Source organism: Erpetoichthys calabaricus, chromosome 11 (assembly GCF_900747795.2).
Source record: "Erpetoichthys calabaricus chromosome 11, fErpCal1.3, whole genome shotgun sequence".
NCBI classification, from domain to species: Eukaryota; Metazoa; Chordata; class Cladistia; order Polypteriformes; family Polypteridae; genus Erpetoichthys; species Erpetoichthys calabaricus.
The window spans coordinates 87,496,691-87,516,099 of NC_041404.2; the positions used below are offsets into that span (position 1 = coordinate 87,496,691).

General features: G+C 36.1%; 1 protein-coding gene across 8 annotated transcripts in view; it reads left to right on the forward strand.

Annotated features, from left to right (window-relative positions):
- Positions 1-19,409, forward strand: part of LOC114660688 (serine/threonine-protein kinase BRSK2-like) — a 221,142-nt gene that overhangs the window by 81,911 nt on the left and 119,822 nt on the right. For all 8 annotated transcript variants that reach the window (XM_051933874.1, XM_051933875.1, XM_051933876.1 and 5 more), the window contains exons 5-6: positions 572-688; positions 3,824-3,857. In XM_051933874.1, the coding sequence (XP_051789834.1) occupies positions 572-688; positions 3,824-3,857 (151 nt within the window). The remainder of the gene's footprint in view (positions 1-571; positions 689-3,823; positions 3,858-19,409) is intronic.

The following is a 19,409-nucleotide window of genomic DNA, read 5'->3' on the forward strand; positions in this document are numbered from 1 at the left end:
ACCGAAAATGTCACCTCTGTATATGCACAATTTGAAGAATTAACCAAAGCTTTAAGAACATTGCAAAAAAGTTATAGTAGGTACCATTTAATATGTGGAATTACATAATATGTGGTAGCACCATGGCTTTTCTCTGCAGTTTCAATCAATGTAAACATTCTTTACTGACATCCAGAAAAAGTCTTCATTGTGAAAACCATCTGGCAAATAAGACCAATTTAGATAAGGCATCCAGGTATGTTACTTTGAGATAAAGATTGAATAGGTATCATTATAAAGTTTAGGTTGAATATACAGTGAGAATTCTGCACTATGAAATACTGTTTCATTCATTTATTCATCCATCCATCCATCCATCCATTCATTCACTGGATTTTGTATAAAATGCCTTCAGAATTTTTTTATTATGTCCCTGAGAAATGCATTCTAAAATAAAAAAAAATGAATAGCATAAAGTGATTTTAAGTAGTACAGTTTTACTCAGGGTTTGCAATGCATATAAAATTGTGATTAGTTCTCATGTTATTCTGCTTATTATTGCTTTTGTTTATTGTATATTTTTTGTACTCAGTCACAGAGATCTAAAGCCTGAAAATTTACTTCTGGATGAAAAAAATAACATACGTATTGCTGATTTTGGAATGGCATCACTTCAGGTTGGGGATAGTCTGCTGGAAACAAGTTGCGGGCAAGTTATTTCAACTTTAATCCAAGTTGCACTGTGGCCTTCACTATATTCTAAATCCAGTGAACTTTATTATGTTTAAAAATAATGAAATCCCTAGTGTAAAACATAGGAAGAGTAACAAAGGTATATTGACCTTCCTATAACTTCAAAGGAGAGTTATCAGGACTGAGAATGTAATACCTTTTTATAGTATTTAATACTGTTTGTATTACTTTTTAGGTGTTCCTTAGATGAAAGTAGAAACACCTTCCAAATTATATTTTGTTAGGTGACAGAGAAAAATATTTGTTTACTTATAGTTTTTAGTGATAATTAGCTCTTTCTTCTATGATCTTGAGAAAGTGTGTATACTTTCTGTTTGATTAACTGCATTATTGCTTATTTTTGAAGTGAATTTGGTCTGGTCTTTTCATAGGTTTTAATAGAATATAGAGAAATGTTTGAGAGAAAAAGGCGCCGAGGCTCAGTGTGAAATAGCTGCTTGCATAGTATCTCAACCAATTATGTCACATTTAAGGAGATAGGTTGGTCTGTATGAATAGGATAGAATGGCACTAAGACCCTGATAATCAACAAATGCAAGACTAGTCATCACTTATTTAACATTTTTTATAATCACTCCTCCACTCAAATAACTTCACTTTCATGTGTTCAGGAAGATTGAGGTGGAATCACAAGGGTGATTGAATATAGTTAGTGAGCTTATGTGTGAATGAATCCAAACATAGTGTTAAATAAGTTTGAGTTTTAAGGAGATTTTTGTGAGCACTGAATTTGTAAGTAGTCAAAGATTAATTCTTTTGTACTAATTACATTAGTTTCAAGTTTCTAGCATTTGTAGTTTATACTATATATTTCTTATTTCAGAACTGAGTTATTATGGATGTCAGGACCTGCAACAATAAAGTATTGTGCTATCAGTTGAATTTCTAATGATATACAGAATAATATGCTTTTGGAGATTCATTCTTGCCTAGTCAACATGTATCAGGCCCCTTCATATGCAACAGTCTATAGAGATATAACGTCTTCCTGCCTAATGCAAGGGCACAAGTCAATTTGCTTGTGTGTTAAAAAAAATAATTACCAGGAGATAAATATTGCAAAGAATGATTCTAAGACAGGGATAGACAAGGGTTCAGTACACCAAAATGCTAATAAAGCAAATGTCAAAGCACTAGCTGAAAATGCTTAGTCATGATTACCAAATGAAAAAATATGTTTGCAAAAACAGGAACTGAACCATATATTTCAACTTATGTTATATGTACACTGCCTTAATATCAGCTGGCTGACATTGATCACATAACCAGCAACTGAACAAGGCAAAAGTAAACAAGAAAAGTACATCTTGCTTGCTAGGGTGACATTTGTGGAAGGCACTTGGATATCCCTATAACATATAAAATTCTTGCATGAAAATATTTGGTACTGTATTTCATAAGGTTTGGGAACTTTTTTATCTGTTTAAAATGAGCTGCTTTTGAAAATTGATCAATGATGAAAAAGATAATAGTGTTAACTTTTGGATGCATAAAGATCAGTATTGTAGTCCATTGACACTTTTTCCCATAGTCTCTTGGGTGGTATAAATTTGAGTAATCCAAGAGGACAACTAAACAGATTTATTGTGTTACATCTGTTACACATTATATTGTTCTTGTTTATATCGTTTTGCAGAGAAGGCACCAGAAACATATTTTATAATATGTTAATCCTAAATCCCAGGATTATGCATGTTTTCATACAATTTTATATGATTATTGATGGTTCAGTTGATTACATGTCTCAAAAGTAACTGTTTAGGATTAAGCAAATTTGCTTTGATGGTTGCAACATTTACTCACAAAATAGCACCAAGGAAAGCTGTGAGTCATCCCCTTTCTGTTTTAATAAAATGCCAGGATTCACTATTGGTGTGAATGGGTAGTTGAATGCGTGGATAACCATTATTGGAATACGGAAATCACTTTTCAGATTGAAACGTATCCAGATGTGTGGGAGAAAGCAAGCCTTCAGAAAAGAAATGCCAGGTGTGGCAGTGTGTTGAAGCAGACACCGTTATGTGCAAAGTCAGTAAAGGCAAAATTTTATACAGCAATTCATACAACTCCGTGATGAATCACATGAGTCTGAAGGATCCTACAAAATTTCTTGACCTAATGATTGAAGACTGCAAGAAAACTGAATAACCCGGGTTCACTTCCTGGGTCCTCCCTGCGTGGAGTTTGCATGTTCTCCCCGTGTCAGCGTGGGTTTCCTCCCACAGTCCAAAGACATGCAGGTTAGGTGGATTGGCGATTCTAAATTGGCCCTAGTGTGTGTTTGTGTGTGTCCTGCGGTGGGTTGGCACCCTGCCCAGGATTGTTTCCTGCCTTGTGCCCTGTGTTGGCTGGGATTGGCTCCAGCAGACCCCCGTGACCCTTTGTTCGGATTCAGCGGGTTGGATGATGGATGGGATTATAAACATGTTTGATTTTACTGGTGTTTCTCCTCAAATGTTTTTGATCGACCCTTACTTGTCTAAATTTGAGATATCAACAATGCTCTGCTTTCCTTTGTTGATTAGAATAATTCATCTCTAAAAACTTGCTGAAAGTGTTACAATATGCTGGCTGATAGTGACGGTGTAGTTTCTTGTATTTGTACTAATGATTAGCATTAATGGGTTAATTCATTTTACTGTAATTTTATTTGTTTAACCAGTAATTTTTTAAGTATGTGTACATTATTGTTATATGTTGTAATTGTTATACATTTCCTTAATATGAGAAGTGTGGTATTTTTTAGAACTTTTTGAATGATAATTAAAAAAAAAAGGTAATCAGGTATCATAATGGTTTTCTGTTTGTCACATATTGTAGAATCAAGATACTAAACATTATCGAGAGGCCAGTTGACTCAGACTTTGCACAACCAGTTTGACACAAAAAATAAAGATTGGTACTGCAACATTGAAGAATGAGATTGACATTTCCAAAAGGGACTAAACTAAGGGACTGTTACAACAGTATTCCTTTGTGAGACAGACACTGACAGAAGAGATTGTTGTGATAAATTACTGTATTTGCAAATATACACAGTGAGTTGAAACATTTATCTTAATATTCTAATGAGAACTCCTTTTTTTCACAGATCTCCACATTATGCATGTCCAGAAGTCATACGAGTAAGTAATTTCTCTTGATTGTTTGATCTAAGACTTGGAAAATCAAAGACTTTTACAAGTGTGGAATACTTAAGTTGTGTTTGGATATTCAGTTAGCAATTGTGAGCATGTAAATGCTGTTTCTGTTTTTGATTTTAATTGTGCTATGTGCTGGAACAGTCGTTCCCAAAACTTTTTTAAGGTACGACCCACTTTTGGGCAAGAATTTTGTTTGCACCCCCACCATTACCATACTCAACCCCATTCATAAACAAACAGCAGCTGAGCGGCAGTAAAATAGTTATCAAATAATTGAAATATTGGCGCCATCTGTTACTCAGTAGCACAGTTTTTCTTTGTGTTTCCTGTACTTTCCACCATGTTCAAGAAAGCACATGCTAATTATTTTTAATCATTACGTCATCACTGTTACCTAGTAGTAGGTTCTGCATTTTTCCCAGTTGATTCTGGGGTTTGTCAGGGGCGGGTTCTTGCTCATACATGTACTGTTCAATACTTGCTTGGACTGGGTGTTGGGCAAGGTCATGGGGTCCAGTGGCTGTGGTATATCTGTTGGTGAAGAAAGATTTACTGATCTTGACTTTGCTGATGATGTGGTGATCTTCGCAGAGTCAATGGAGGTTCTGATCGGGGCTCTTGAGAGACTTAGCGAGGAGTCTGAGTGTCTGAGCTTGAGAGTGTCCTAAATAAAATCCGAGATCCAGGCCATTAATGATCTCTTAGATGCAGCCATCAACAGTGTGTCTGTCTATGGAGAGAGTGTTGACCTTATTGAGAGGTTTACTTACCTCAGCAGTGACATTCATTAGAGAGCATGTGGGGTCATGAGGTCATTGAAAAGGGGTGTGTTGCGCTCCCGATATCTATACAAAATGACAAAGGTCCAAGTCTTTAGAGTCCTGCTGCTTCCTGTCTTGCTGTATGGTTGTGAGACATGGATGCTATCCCATGATCTGAGATGAAGACTGGACTCATTCAGTACTGTGTCTCTCTGGAGAATCCTTGGGTACCACTGGTTTGACTTTGTGTTGAATGAGCGATTGCTCACACAGTCCTGAATGAGGCACATTACATGCATTGTGAGGGAGCATTAGTTACAGCACTATGGCCATGAGGTGCAATTCCCAGTCCGGCTCACAGGATCCACATTGTTGAGGACCAGAGTGGCTGGACCAGGCCAAGGGGACGCCCACGTAAGACCTGGCTGTGGCAGAAAGAGGGTCTTTTCTGGAGGGTGGGACTGAACCGTCGTGTCTGCCTCGGGGGTTGCAAACCGGGATCTTGAGTTGTTTCGTTGTGTAGTGGGTGCGGCAACGCACTGTACCAGTGCATGCGCCCCATTTTGACTTGACTTGATACAAGATAAGTATTTGTTAATAAGGCATTTTTCTTTTATTTTAGAAATTCTGCTATGATCCCCCAGCCACCAGCTATTTTCATATACACTTTGGGAACCACGGTGCAAAGTGGGGCATTAGATTGAGTGAATCTATGTATATGAAAGTCAATGTATGTGTGTGTGTATGTATGTATGTTCCAGCATCACTTCTGAACGACTGGAGCGATTTTCATGAAACTTGGTACACATGTTTCTCATTTGTCGTAAAAATACTGTAGGGTGAAATCAACCCTACCCACCCCCTTCTGAGTAGGGTGGGGGTTTATCTTGCAGTCTTGTATGCATATTATCATCCAGTTGACACTCGGAACGACCACCAGAGGGTGAACTAGAGGTGACTGCCAGCATTCTTTATGCATGCCTGTTGCTTTTGAAATGAAATAGAGTTGGCAAGGTTGGCATCCCAACTACAGTTAGGTCCATAAATATTTGGGCAGAGACAACTTTTTTTCTAATTTTGGTTCTGTAGAACAGCTCATTATCCAAAGCATACCGCATCATCTGTAAAACATGGTGGAGGCAGTGTGATGGCTTGGGCGTGCATGGCTGCCAGTGGCACTGGGACACTAGTGTTTATTGATGATGTGACACAGGACAGAAGCAGCCGAATGAATTCTGAGGTGTTCAGAGACATACTGTCTGCTCAAATCCAGCTAAATGCAGTCAAATTGATTGGGCGGCGTTTCATGATACAGATGGACAATAACCCAAAACATACAGCCAAAGCAACCCAGGAGTTTATTAAAGCAAAAGTGGAAAATTCTTGAATGGCCAAGTCAGTCACCTGATCTTAACCCAATTGAGCATGCATTTCACTTGTTGAAGACTAAACTTCAGATAGAAAGGCCCACAAACAAACAGCAACTGAAAGCCGCTGCAGTAAAGGCCTGGCAGAGCATTAAAAAGGAGGAAACCCAGCATCTGGTGATGTCCATGAGTTCAAGACTTCAGGCTGTCATTGCCAGCAAAGGGTTTTCAACCAAGTATTAGAAACTAGCAAAATACCCGCGCTTCGCAGCGGAGAAGTAGTGTGTTAAAGAGGTTATGTAAACATATATATACATAAACATATATACATATATATACATATCTACATATACACATATCTACATATACATATATATATACATATATATATATACATATACACATCCACATATATATACATATATATATACACATATCAACATATATATACACATACATATATACACACACACATACATATATACATATACACATACATACATACACACACACACACACACACACACACACACACACACACACACACACACACACACATATATATATATATATATATATATATATATATATACACATACAGACACATATATATGCATATACATATTTACATATATATATAGACATACATATATACATACATACATATATATACACATATATATATATATATATATATATATATATATATATATCTATATATATCTATATCTAAATCCCTGTGAAGTACTGCTTTTAAATTTTTATTAAGAAGAACACCTTTTTAAATTGAGGGAAAATATACCAATAACAATTTGTTAAGGATCTGTTTTTTTGTTAAGCTGCCTTTACACAGCCTCTCCGCTGTTTTATAAACAAATGCTGTATAAGGCCGTCCTTTCTCCTAGCTTAGTGGTTCTGTATTCTTTTATTGTTGGTTTATAAAGATTGTTATAGATATTGTGTAGGTATTTGAGACTCACTGTTCTGTTCAGGTACCCATTTCCTTTATGTAGTCCGCGGATTCCCCGCTATTTTTTGTTCGTTTATTACGATTATAGTTATTTATTAATTCCCTTCTTTAGCTGACTGCCTGCTCATATAAGGCGCTCTGCTGTTTTTTTGTGAAGCAGCCTTAACACAGCTTTTCCGCTGTTTTATAAACGAACGCCATATAAGGTCTTCCTTTTTCCTTGCTTCGCCAAGGAAGGAGCCTTTTTATTTAATCCACGGGTTCTTCGCTTTTTTTTTTCTTTTTTTACGATTGTTATAGTTCTGTTTGTATACTACGTTGTCAGTTTAGCACTCCGGTTGTAATATGACCAAGCTGTGCAAGCTTACTGTTAAGAATGCAACGTATAGTTGTACAGGAGAAAAGCAATCTTGCCTTAAATCAATGGCAACCTTTTGTAGGTCTATGAACTTAATTTAAACTTTAGGTTTACACGGTGCTTTGTTTCCGAAGTACCTGCTCTCATGAATATGTCTGTATGCATCAGTCGCTCAAATCCCCGTGCTTCGCACCGGTGAAGTACTGCTTTTAAATTTTTATTAAGAAGAAAAGAAAATCTTTTTAAATTGAGGGAAAATATACCAATAACAATTTGTTAAGGATCTGTTTTTTTGTGAAGCTGCCTTCACACAGCCTCTCCGCTGTTTTATAAAGGAACGCCATATAAGGTCTTCCTTTTTCGTTGCTTCGCCAACGGAAGCAGCCTTTTTATTTAATCCACGGGTTGTCCTCTGTTTTTTTGTTCGTTTATTACGATTGTTATAGTTCTGTTTGTATACCACGTTGTCAGTTCAGCACTCCGGTTGTAATATGACCAAACCGTGCAAGCACACTCTTGAGAATGCAACGTATAGTTGTACAGGAGAAAAGCAATCTTGCCTCAAATCAATGGCAACCTTTTGTAGGTCTATGAACTTAAGTTAAACTTTAGGTTTACACGGTGCTTTGTTTCCGACGTGCTGCGTTCAGTCAGTTCACGTGAGCTGCTGTCTTGTGTGATGTTGCGATGTCCACAGCTTTATTTAATGTTAGCTAAGACCCGACACTTTAAAGTTTCTCGCTACAGCAATTTTTAATCCGTTACAAAGTCATCCAAAGTCTCGTTTATACCTCGTGTCTTCTCATTAAACTTGTATCTCGCGAATATGGTATTGCAAACGGCAGCGGGAGCGTTTCTCATTAAACTTGTATCTCGCGAATATGGTATTGCAAACGGCAGCTGTAGCGTTTCTATAAACTTAATTTAAACTTACGTTTTACACCGTGCTTTGTTTCCGCAGTATCGAAGTGATCACTCGTGCTGGGGGCTCTTTTCAGTTCACGTGATTACGTAGGAGGCGTGATGACACGATACGTGACTCCGCCTCCTCCATTACAGTATATGGACAAAAAAGAGGTTCCAGTTATGACCATTACGCGTAGAATTTTGAAATGAAACCTGCCTAACTTTTGTAAGTAAGCTGTAAGGAATGAGCCTGCCAAATTTCAGCCTTCCACCTACACGGGAAGTTGGAGAATTAGTGATGAGTGAATGAGTCAGTGAGGGCTTTGCCTTTTATTAGTATAGATGAACATTTTATTTCCAGTCATTTAATTTGTCCAATTACTTTTGAGCCTCTGAAATGAAGGGATTGTGTTAAAAAAAGTCTTTAGTTGCCTCACATTTTTATGCAATGGTTTTGTTCACCCCATTGAATTAAAGCTGAAAGTGTGCACTTCAACTGCATCTGAGTTGTTTCATTTAAAATTCATTGTGGTAATGTACAGAACCAAAATTAGAAAAAAGTTGTCTCTGTCCAAATATTTATGAACCTAACTGTATTTTTGGGACGCATTCTGTCTTTGTGATTCGAGTCGTTTTATATATATATATATATATATATATATATATATATATATATATATATATATATATATATATATATATCTTAAATATAAAGCTGACTGTAACAATCCTGCGGCCTTGTATGTACGTTATCATTCAGTTGACGCTCGGAACGTTTCTGGTGTGCTTTGTAAAAGCAACCAACAGTTTTATCATGAAAAATCCGTAGTATTATTTGTTTGTCATTTAATGTTTGTTTTTGTCAACTATATTTTCATCTTGCATTATTCTTATTGTAACAATGTTGTAGTGGTAATAGAATTAAATTAACGTAATAATAATGTTAATTGACATTTTTTTTTACGTCATCAAAAATTCTGCATGTAAAAATGTATTACTACACCACAGAACAAAAATTAATCTGTCGAAAAACCTTAAAAAAGGCTTTGCTTTTCTCATTGTTTTTACACTACTTTGAACGTATTCTGCAATTATATTTTGATTAAAATAGGCTATCTATTATATACAAGATAAGTAAGCAATTTTGTTTTTATCTACCATAAACACCTATATTTATTTTGCGGATTCAGTAGCTCTCTTTGCGATTTTTCTTTATTCATTAATGTACTAAATGTCATTTGTTTTGCAACATCATAGCTAATGTGTTGGTGTTACAATTTTTTCGTAAAAAAGAAATAGGATTTTTTTTTTTAATATGTTCATAATCAAAAACTAATTTAATTAACATCAAAATTTGGTAAAGTATAAACCAAATATAGCTATGATATTTAACTTATAATATTTATTTATATAGTAAAATATTTAACGTTTAATTCATTGTAAAACAATTTCAATTGGAAGACACTAATTGGAGATTTGGTCTTGTATGTCTGTTATCATCCACTTGATGCTCGGAACATTTGGACAATCATTGAAAATTGCTGGAATCAATTTGGACACAGCCTATTTCTCACATGGGCAACTTTATGTGGGATATTCAAGGATACGAAGTCCTATGAACCTTTATATATTGGCTAAAGATGGAAAAACTTAAAACATTGTATATAACAAGGCACTTCAGTGGACAATAAAACCACATTAGTGAGTCTTCATTGTTTGTTAATTTATTTTTATTTCTAAAGTTGTGTTTTTTTAATTAATATTTTTCTCAAACAATTAAAAAAAAAAAAAAAACACTTTATTTTCCTCCCGGGCAACGCCGGATATTTCAGCTAGTGTTTAATATTTAGAATGCACAAAACAAACTTTGTGACTATTTAATCTGTGTTTTTCAGAAGAAATGAAAATACCAAGATACAGTATTAAAAAATGTAGTTTAGTAGTCTATTATTTAAATGCATAAAGCGTCAATTTTTTTAATCTTCTTTGACACGGTAAAATTATTGAACTATAAACAGCATCTAACAGAAAATCTTTGCTATGAGATGCAAAATTTTTTTTTTTTGATATAATTGCTATAGTTGACAAAATGCTTTAAACTAAACCAAATAAAGAAGAATTTCACGCCTGAACAAACTAGTGAGGAAGGCAGGCTCTATTGTTGGCATGGAGCTGGACAGTTTGACATCCGTGGCAGAGCGACAGGTGCTAAGCAGGCTCCTATCAATAATGGAGAATCCACTGCATCCACTAAACAGTGTCATCTCCAGACAGAAGAGCAGCTTCAGTGACAGATGCTGTCACTGTCCTGCTCCACTGACAGACTGAGAAGATCGTTCTTCCCCCAAACTATGCGACTCTTCAGTTCCACCCTTGGGGGGGTAAACATTAACATTATAGACAGTTATTGTCTGTTTTTACCTACATTATTATCAATCTTTAATTTAATATTTTTTTTGTATCAGTATGCTGCTGCTGGAGTATGTGAATTTCCCCTTGGGATTAATAAAGTATCTATCTATCTATCTATCTATCTATCTATCTATCTATCTATCTATCTATCTATCTATCTAAAATGTTAACAGTGCTCTTATGCCTTTTTTGCAAACTACTTTTACAAATACTGTAAGAATTGTCCTGATAATTCTTATGCTACATGGCAACATTGCAACTTTTTAATAACTTGTAGAGTATTCTCTTCAAGGTTGTCTACTTCAAATGCATGACTTGGTGATCTGTTCCACATTTTAGTAGTCCTTTGTATAAGGAAGTGCTTTTTGTCTTTCAGTCAAAACATAATGTTCTTCACAGTTTATTTTTTAATTTTATTGCTGGATAAGGTGTATTATAATAACTTTGAGAATTATGAAAAAAATTATGTCCTTTGTATCTCGCACAGATATAGGGTTTTGTTTTTTTGCTTGTCAGAGTAGTACATTCTCTTTATTACAGAGATAAACAGTACATTGCTTTATCTTGCTTAGCTTTTAGTGCTTCTTTGTGGTGTCCAAATGAACACTGTATTCAATTCTTGATTTGTGTTGAACAACATTTACAGTACAAACAAACATGTTATTAGCATTTTCAGTTGCTTCTGCGTATTGCCACTTATAAAGTGCTTCTTATACATTTGCAACTCTTATTTTTGTTTATTTAATGATATAGTATCTACAGTACTTATAGTGCATTACCTTAGTTATCACTGAAATGCTTTTTGCAGGCATTTGTCAAGAATTCCTTAGTATTTTATTTACCTAGAAAGTGTGTGTTATTTCTGACACATGTACATTCATAATTTTGTTCAATATGTAGAACTGTGTTTAATGTAATATTGTGAGTGAGTCTGTGATTTGTATAGTGGGAAGTCCTATGATGAACTTGATGCCTAGTAATATTTGTTATCTATATGTAGTACTCATGCCCATATTGTGTGGATATAAATAAAGGATCTCCAAATTAACAATAACATCCATGAAATAAAAATAAATTAATTTTGTTATTAAATGGGTAAATGGTTAAGTGGTTAATATAGTTAGCAATTTTAGAATTATTAAAGGCAATTATTTATATTATTACGGTTAAACAAACAATGGGCAAGTGATATGTTTAAAAAAAAAACTTGCTTGGAAGGCACTAGAAAACGAACAAACTGGAACCTGGTTCTGAATTTCCTGAAGTCAACTGCATTTATCAGTGTTATTTTTTCTCTGTAAACACTATAACAGTTTGTAAAATACTCTGAGGTAATCAGGATAGGAATTAGTCCTTTTTTAAGGTTGATTTTGCCCCAACTAATAGAAATCCAGTGATATTTTTTAAAAAGAGTCATTTTTGCAAAATATACAAAAAAAAATTTTTCCTTATCAACTAATGGAAATCCAGTGATATTTTGTAAATAATAGTAAATTTGCAAAATATACAAAATAACATTTTGCCTTGTTAAAATGTCTAAGCGACATAATTTTTTTCTTATCATCAGTAGAAAAAATTACAAATGAAGCCATGCACAGATTCAGTTTACTTTCTTTTGTATTAAAAATGTTAAAAGGTAGGAAATTTATTGATTTTTTTTATTGAATTTATTAAAAGCAACTAATATTCAATACAAACAAGTCATACTTAACAAAACTAAATTAAATTCAACCCCCACCCAAAAGAAAGAGAGGAAGGACAATGGCCAGTGTAAAACTTTAAGAGTAGAAAAGAGGGAAGAGAATCCTTTTCCCCAATACAAAAGCTTATTCTAAAATGTTATTGATTAGATTCTGCCAGATTTTTAAAAAGTTTTGAACAGATCCTTTAAGAGAGATTTTGTTTTTTTCCAATTTCAAATACAGTAATATATAACTTCACTTACCCACTGACTTAAAAGAGGTGGGCTAGGATTCTTCCAGTTGAGCAAGATAAGTCTACATGCTAATAGCGAAGTAAAGGTAATTACAGTTTGTTTGTCCTTCTCCACTTTAAGCCATCTGGGAGTATACCATTGTGGTGTTATGGGTCCACAGCTCTCCCACCAAAGGCCATTTTTAATTAAATAAATAATCGCCGCGCTCTCAGCTTAGCGAGGGGGCGTGGTGGCTGTAGCAAGCCGCAGGGCGATCTGCGGTGTGGGCGGTTTTCACCTAAGTGCACAGGTGAGAAACTGCCCACATTCATGATTGTTCCTGTGGCTAATGGGCAGCAGCTGCCATGTCCTCCCCGCATATATAGCAGAGAGAGAGAGAGAGAGAGAGAGAGAGAAAAAACAAAACAAAAAAAAAAAAAAACACAAAAACAAACCAACACAAACAAGCTTGTTGTTGCTCCCGCAGAGCTTTATGAAGGACGGGAGTGACTAGAAAGTGGATGATTCTCCACGGAAGACCGTGGGGAATCGGGACTTGGGAACGTGGTGTCCACCGCCTGAGGGCCTTGCCCGTTGGTGGATTTCCCAGGTCACTGTCAGGGTAAGCCGACCGGAGCCAAGGATCGGAAAGGCTACTGACATTTGCAGTAGGAGCAGGTAGAAGGCCAGCTGCAGAAAGAGCGTCTCGCCTGTAGAGCAGCCCAAACGGGAGTAGCAGGGGGATCGCCAGAGTAACTAAAAAGCATCGGGATTGTCATTTGTTTTTAAAGACTGCTTCCTGTAGATGTTTGAACCTCGTTTTAAAGGATTGTTTTTGTGTCTTTTAACCTCCACGTTTCTTTAATGGATTGTTTATTTATTTATTTATTGAACTTTGAAAACTGCACTGTTGCACTTTGATTTTATTTTAATAAAAGCACTTTGCACTTGTTAACCATCCTCTTGCTCAATTTTTTATTGCCTCACTGACTAGCTCATCTGTGACATTACCGACGGTGATGGGTTCAAGGGCTCCCTAATAGAAGAGGAGCGTGGAGCTGAACCCGCATCGTAACAACCATGCACAGCTGTTAATGGATCAGGAGTGATTCTAACACCAAGTCTGTCTGATAGGCATTTAAAATTTTTGGTCCAGAATGGTGTTTATTTGGTGCATGCCCAAAACATTTTGCCCAGTGAGACTGGAGCTGGATTGCAATGTTCACAGGTTGGAACTTGCACTGGAAACATTTTGGACAATTTGAAACAAGATGGATGTCCATCCATCCGTCCAGCTATATCCTAACTACAGGGTCACGGGGGTCTGCTGGAGCCAATCCCAGCCAACACAGGGTGCATTGCAGGAAACAAACCCCGGGCAGGGCGCCAGCCCACCGCAGGACACACACACCAAGCACACACTAGGGACAATTTAGGATCACCAGTGCACCTAACCGGCATGTCTTTGGACTGTGGGAGGAAACCCACGCAGACACGGGGAGAACATGCAAATTCCACGCAGGAAGGACCTGGGAAGCGAACCCGGGTCTCCTAACTGCGAGGTAGCAGTGCCACCCCTAACAAGATAGATGTGCTCGATAAAAGATTTTAAGTTGAATAATTGTATGCTTTGCACATATTGAGCTAGATTGAATTCTGTGCATGGCCTTCCCTGAAATGTTGAGTAAGAGATCCTTTTCCCACTGTACTCTCGGATCTTTGAAAGGAAGGGCCTTTTAAATGTCTTTATATATTATAGAAATACCGTCTAAATCCTCAAGGCGGATCAGTATTTATTCTGGAATAGAAATAGGTGGGAGGTGAGAAAAACTGGGCAGATTTCGTTTACCAAAGTTTCTAATTTGTAAACATTAATAAAATTGTATTGATTGGAAGCTAAATTTGGAGTGTAATTGTTCATATGATGCAAAGACAATATCAATGTACAAATCTCTAAGTGATATAATCCCATATGTCTTTCCAAACATTAAAAACTGTGTAAGTCTGAGAGGGAGGAAAAAGGTGGTTATCGTGAATGGTGCCACAGATTAGTGTCTACTACATTGGTTCCATATTCTGAGTGAATGAAGGACAATTGGGTTGTTAGTATATTGATGATAACTGGTATTTACTGGGGTACAAAGCAAGGAATATAAAGAAGTACTGCAGAATTTTATTTCTAATACAGATGAAGCCTGTGTGTATTCATATGTTTGTGTCAATGTCCAGGTTTTTATAATGTGTATATTTGCCACCCAATAATAAAACTGAAAGCTAGGTTTAGCCATGCCACCTTCTGCTTTAGGTTATTGTAGCCTTGCCGTTTGAATGTTCTGAATTAAAAAATAAATTAAGTTATAATAAAGGCCTGGCAGAGCATTAAAAAGGAGGAAACCCAGCATCTGGTGATGTCCATGAGTTCAAGACTTCAGGCTGTCATTGCCAGCAAAGGGTTTTCAACCAAGTATTAGAAATGATTTGTTAATGTATATGTGAATGCTTTGAAATAGAAAAAGAAGCTTAAGAAGGATATTCATCTTGACAGTTTTAATTCTCTGTACTATAGTGAGATGGAAGGTAGATGCATGTTTTTTTTTTAGTTTTTCCATACAGACAGCAAAATTTTGTTGAAAAAGAGCTTTATGTATACTTGTGATGTTTACCCCTAGGTATTTAAACTGATCTGTTATGATAAGAGGGAAGGTGTCCAATCTAATGTTGTGTGCTAGAGAGTTCACTGGAAAAAACACACTTTTATTTATTGTGGATTTGTTGAGCTAAGATCTTTTTAGCCTTCTCTCTGTGTTCGTAGTAATGATGTCGCAATTTAAAAATTAGTTGTTCCGTTTCTTTTGTTGTCAAGAGGTTGACAATTGCAAAGCCTGTGTTTTCCTATAGAGTGCCTCATTTGGGAACCTGCCGTGTTCTTGACCTATTCTGGTAATTTCACTGATTAACTGTGATGCCTTCTTGGTTTCCAACTTATTTTTGTGGGAGAGATATGAAATAATCTTTCCTCTTAAAAATGCCTTCAGAGTTTCCCAGAGTAGATGCCTCTGAGGATGTATTTGTCTCTAAAAAAATCAATTTGCTTGGATATAAATTCTGTACAGTTCTTGTCAGCTAATAACAGGGAGTTAAGATGCCAGCTACAAGATGAGTATGGGAGGCATAATGATTTGAGTTCAATGATCAGAGGAGCATGTTCGAATATAACAATAGCGTCATACTTCCAAGATTTGATCGTGGGCAAAAAATTGTTATCTATAAAGAAATAATCAGTTATTGTGTAACAGTGATGTACTGGAAAGAAGAAGGAATATGCTTGAGTTTGGATGTAGAAATCTCCATGGGTCAGATAAGTTATGATCTATTACAAACTGTGTACTTTAGTTTGCAGTGTTAGATATTATTGCTATCTGTCTTCCACATTGGTGCATAGGTATCTATCAAAATTGCTTTGCAGTTCAATAAATTACCCATAACGATCACATCTGATACTACCAATGAAATTGTTCTCTTTATTAAGATTCCCACACCTCTAGTTTTCTTTGTATAGCTGGAGTGAATATTTGGCCAGTCCATTCTCTTTGCAACCGAAACTGATCCTTGCTTAATAAGTGGGTCTCTTGTGAAAATACGATCTTGGTGTTCAGACCTTTTAGATGAGAGAACACTTTCTTTCTCTTTAATTTGTGATTGAGACCTTTGTGATTCCAGCTCACAAAGTTCACAGTATGATCATAAAGATATTGCTTCTGAACTTTTGTTGACATTTTGTAGTCTTAAATTAAGGTAGTACATTATTACATAATGTAGCTTTAACCTTAATTTACAATTTTATCAGGAGGTATTGCTATGAAGCTTATTGTTTTGTTGGCACTCATAATTATGGGAGTAAAAAGGATAGATTAGAAATAGCTTGCTCTTTTTCCCTCCCCACTCAGCCCCCCGCCCCCACTTATATGAAATGTTTTCAAAAGTATTTTCAACAAAGAACCAAGTAGCTAAAGTTAAATGTACAGAAAACCACCTGCAGTGAGCAGTCACTTGTTACTATAATTCTATGTTACAATTACTACATTTATTGTATTAAACTTTTTATGTGAAAATAGTAAAATTTTAATCCAATGTTGATGAATTTGTGTTTCCAAGCCCCCAATTTTATCCAGTGATCAATAATACCTTGTTGGCCATGAAGATAATATAACATCTACAGACTAACAGCACTGATGCAGTACTGTTACTGGATGCTTGTAATTAAAGGACTACTGTGGTCACTAGGGTTCGGTTCTCCAGACTGACAGGACAGTGAATTTTAAAAAAGAACCTGAATGACAGCCTAAAGATTCAATTGGTGGAGTGTATTAAGCAAGAAAAAGAAAGAGGCAATCACAATAATTGTTCAGAAAGTAAAAATTGTTACTCTAGTATATGATAGAGCATTTGCATATCTTACCAATATAATAGTATAATAGTACTGTAGAGCTTATTAAAAAAATAGGATAACACCAAAAAGGTTGCAGCAGTGAGCACAGGTGTCTGTGTCTAAAAAAAGTGAAGAAGGCATACATATTGAATTCTTGTCAGAATAGGGTGCAATTTTGTTTTTTAATGGGGAGTTTTTGCCCCTTCTGACTGAAAATAATTTTATAAATCCATCCATCCATTCTCCAACCCGCTGAATCCGAACACAGGGTCACGGGGGTCTGCTGGAGCCAATCCCAGCCAACACAGGGCAGGAACCAATCCCGGGCAGGGTGCCAACCCACCGCAGGACACACACAAACACACCAAGCACACACTAGGGCCAATTTAGAATCGCCAGTCCACCTAACCTGCATGTCTTTGGACTGTGGGAGGAAACCGGAGCGCCCGGAGGAAACCCACATAGACACGGGGAGAACATGCAAACTCCACGCAGGGAGGACCCGGGAAGCGAACCCAGGTCTCCCAACTGCGAGGCAGCAGCACTACCCACTGCGCCACCCCAATATAAACATTATATACCATTATTGCTGGTTTTGCATTTCGGCAAGTGATCCATAATAACCACTTGGCTCTTTTTTCCTCTGTCCATTTTTTTCAAAATATTTAAATTATCTAGATACTTTGCAATGAGAACACAGTTGCAAATAGGACCAAGTTTGTTCTCCTGCTCATTCCTAGGGACCAACTGTCACTACAGGTTGTTGTTACAGCAAGTTTTACAATTAGTGACTCAGTCTAACTCTAATTGATCTAATTCTTTGAGTAGCTGCCTTTTTATCTTCTGCTCTTCATTTAGAAAAGTACAGTAGTATGAGATTAACATCTATAGGAAATTTTAATATCCTCATACTCTTGCCATGGCTTTAAATCCTTAACTGATTTTTGTAATTTTTTGTTAACTCATCTTTTCTCTCCAGAGTTTGCACAGTTCATGGTAATTTTTAAATGACGGTTAATGACAAGCAAAGGAGACACAATGGCAAAATGCATTAGAGGCTGCAATCATTTATAGTTGATGTGCTTGTCTTTATAGTACAAGCTGAATTCTGTGTGGCCGGCAATGACATTCATTCTATTGGGTATATTCATTGTTGATGTTTGGGATATGGCATCTATTGGAATATATTTTGCAGAAATAATAAAAAAGACATTAGCATTGCTTTTGAGAATCCCATTCCAAATGCCTTATAACTGAGGCAACAAAAAAATGACAGTATAACTTAATAAAATTAGGATTAAATAGAAAAAAATGGAGAAATAAAAATAATGATAGAGGGAGTCCTAATATTATTTTAGTCTATTAAACATTCTGGTTATAGCAAAGTGAGAGCTCTAATAAATCATGTAAAGAAGTAAATTCCACTAACTGCTAAAGAGGACTAGTTGGCCTCCCATAACCCAGGTTTGAGACCACTGCGGTCATATCATCAGCTGTTTCGTACTGTGTAACAGAAAAATGAGCTCCAGTGGAATTAATATTCCCTCTATTGACCTTTTTAAGTTTTGTCCATTCTTTCTATTTAAAATTTTGTTAGTTTATACTGTTGGTTTTTGTACCCATTCTGTATGCATGTAATGCATTAGTTAAGATGTGTGACAGATACCTTGAAATTGGTGTATCAAGACTGATGCCCTTTTATTAAATGTGTCAGGAATAACATTGTAGTTATTGCAGACTGCAGAATTAATTTCAATTAGGTGATGCTTCGGCTCTTCAATTTAAGAACTAAACCAATATTCTATAATTTATCGTAGATCATTCCAGCTACTTAGTATACATTAACCTAAATAACAACAACAACAGGAAAAGCAACAGGAACAAATATCATAGTGAATAAAATACTAAATTATCCTCAAGTAATACACATAAATGCTTGATACTTTCCAATAAAACACAATCATCCCAGTTTTGCAATTTGTAAGTTGACATCAAAATACAGAACCTGGGAAATAAAAGTTAGATGTCCAATTAAATGCAAAAGTTGGATGGAATGAAAAACTATAGCCTCAGGACTAAACTTGAGAATTTCATGAGTTATACTGAGAATTGCTGGTTCCTTTCTCATTTTCATCTCATTTATATTTGGAAATGGTTTAATAAAACAAGAGACGGTTAAAAAAGTGTATGCATGTGGTGTTATGGGTCCACAGCTCTTTCAGCAAAAGCCAGTTTGTTTTTAAATAAATAATCACCGCGCTCGCGGCTTAGCGAGGGGGCGTGGTAACTGTAGCGAGCCGCAGGGCAATCTGCAGTGTGGGCGTTTCTCACCTAAGTGCACAGGTGAGGGACTGCCCACATCCGTGATCATTCCTGTGGCTAATGGGCAGCAGCTGCCATGTCCTCTCCGCATATA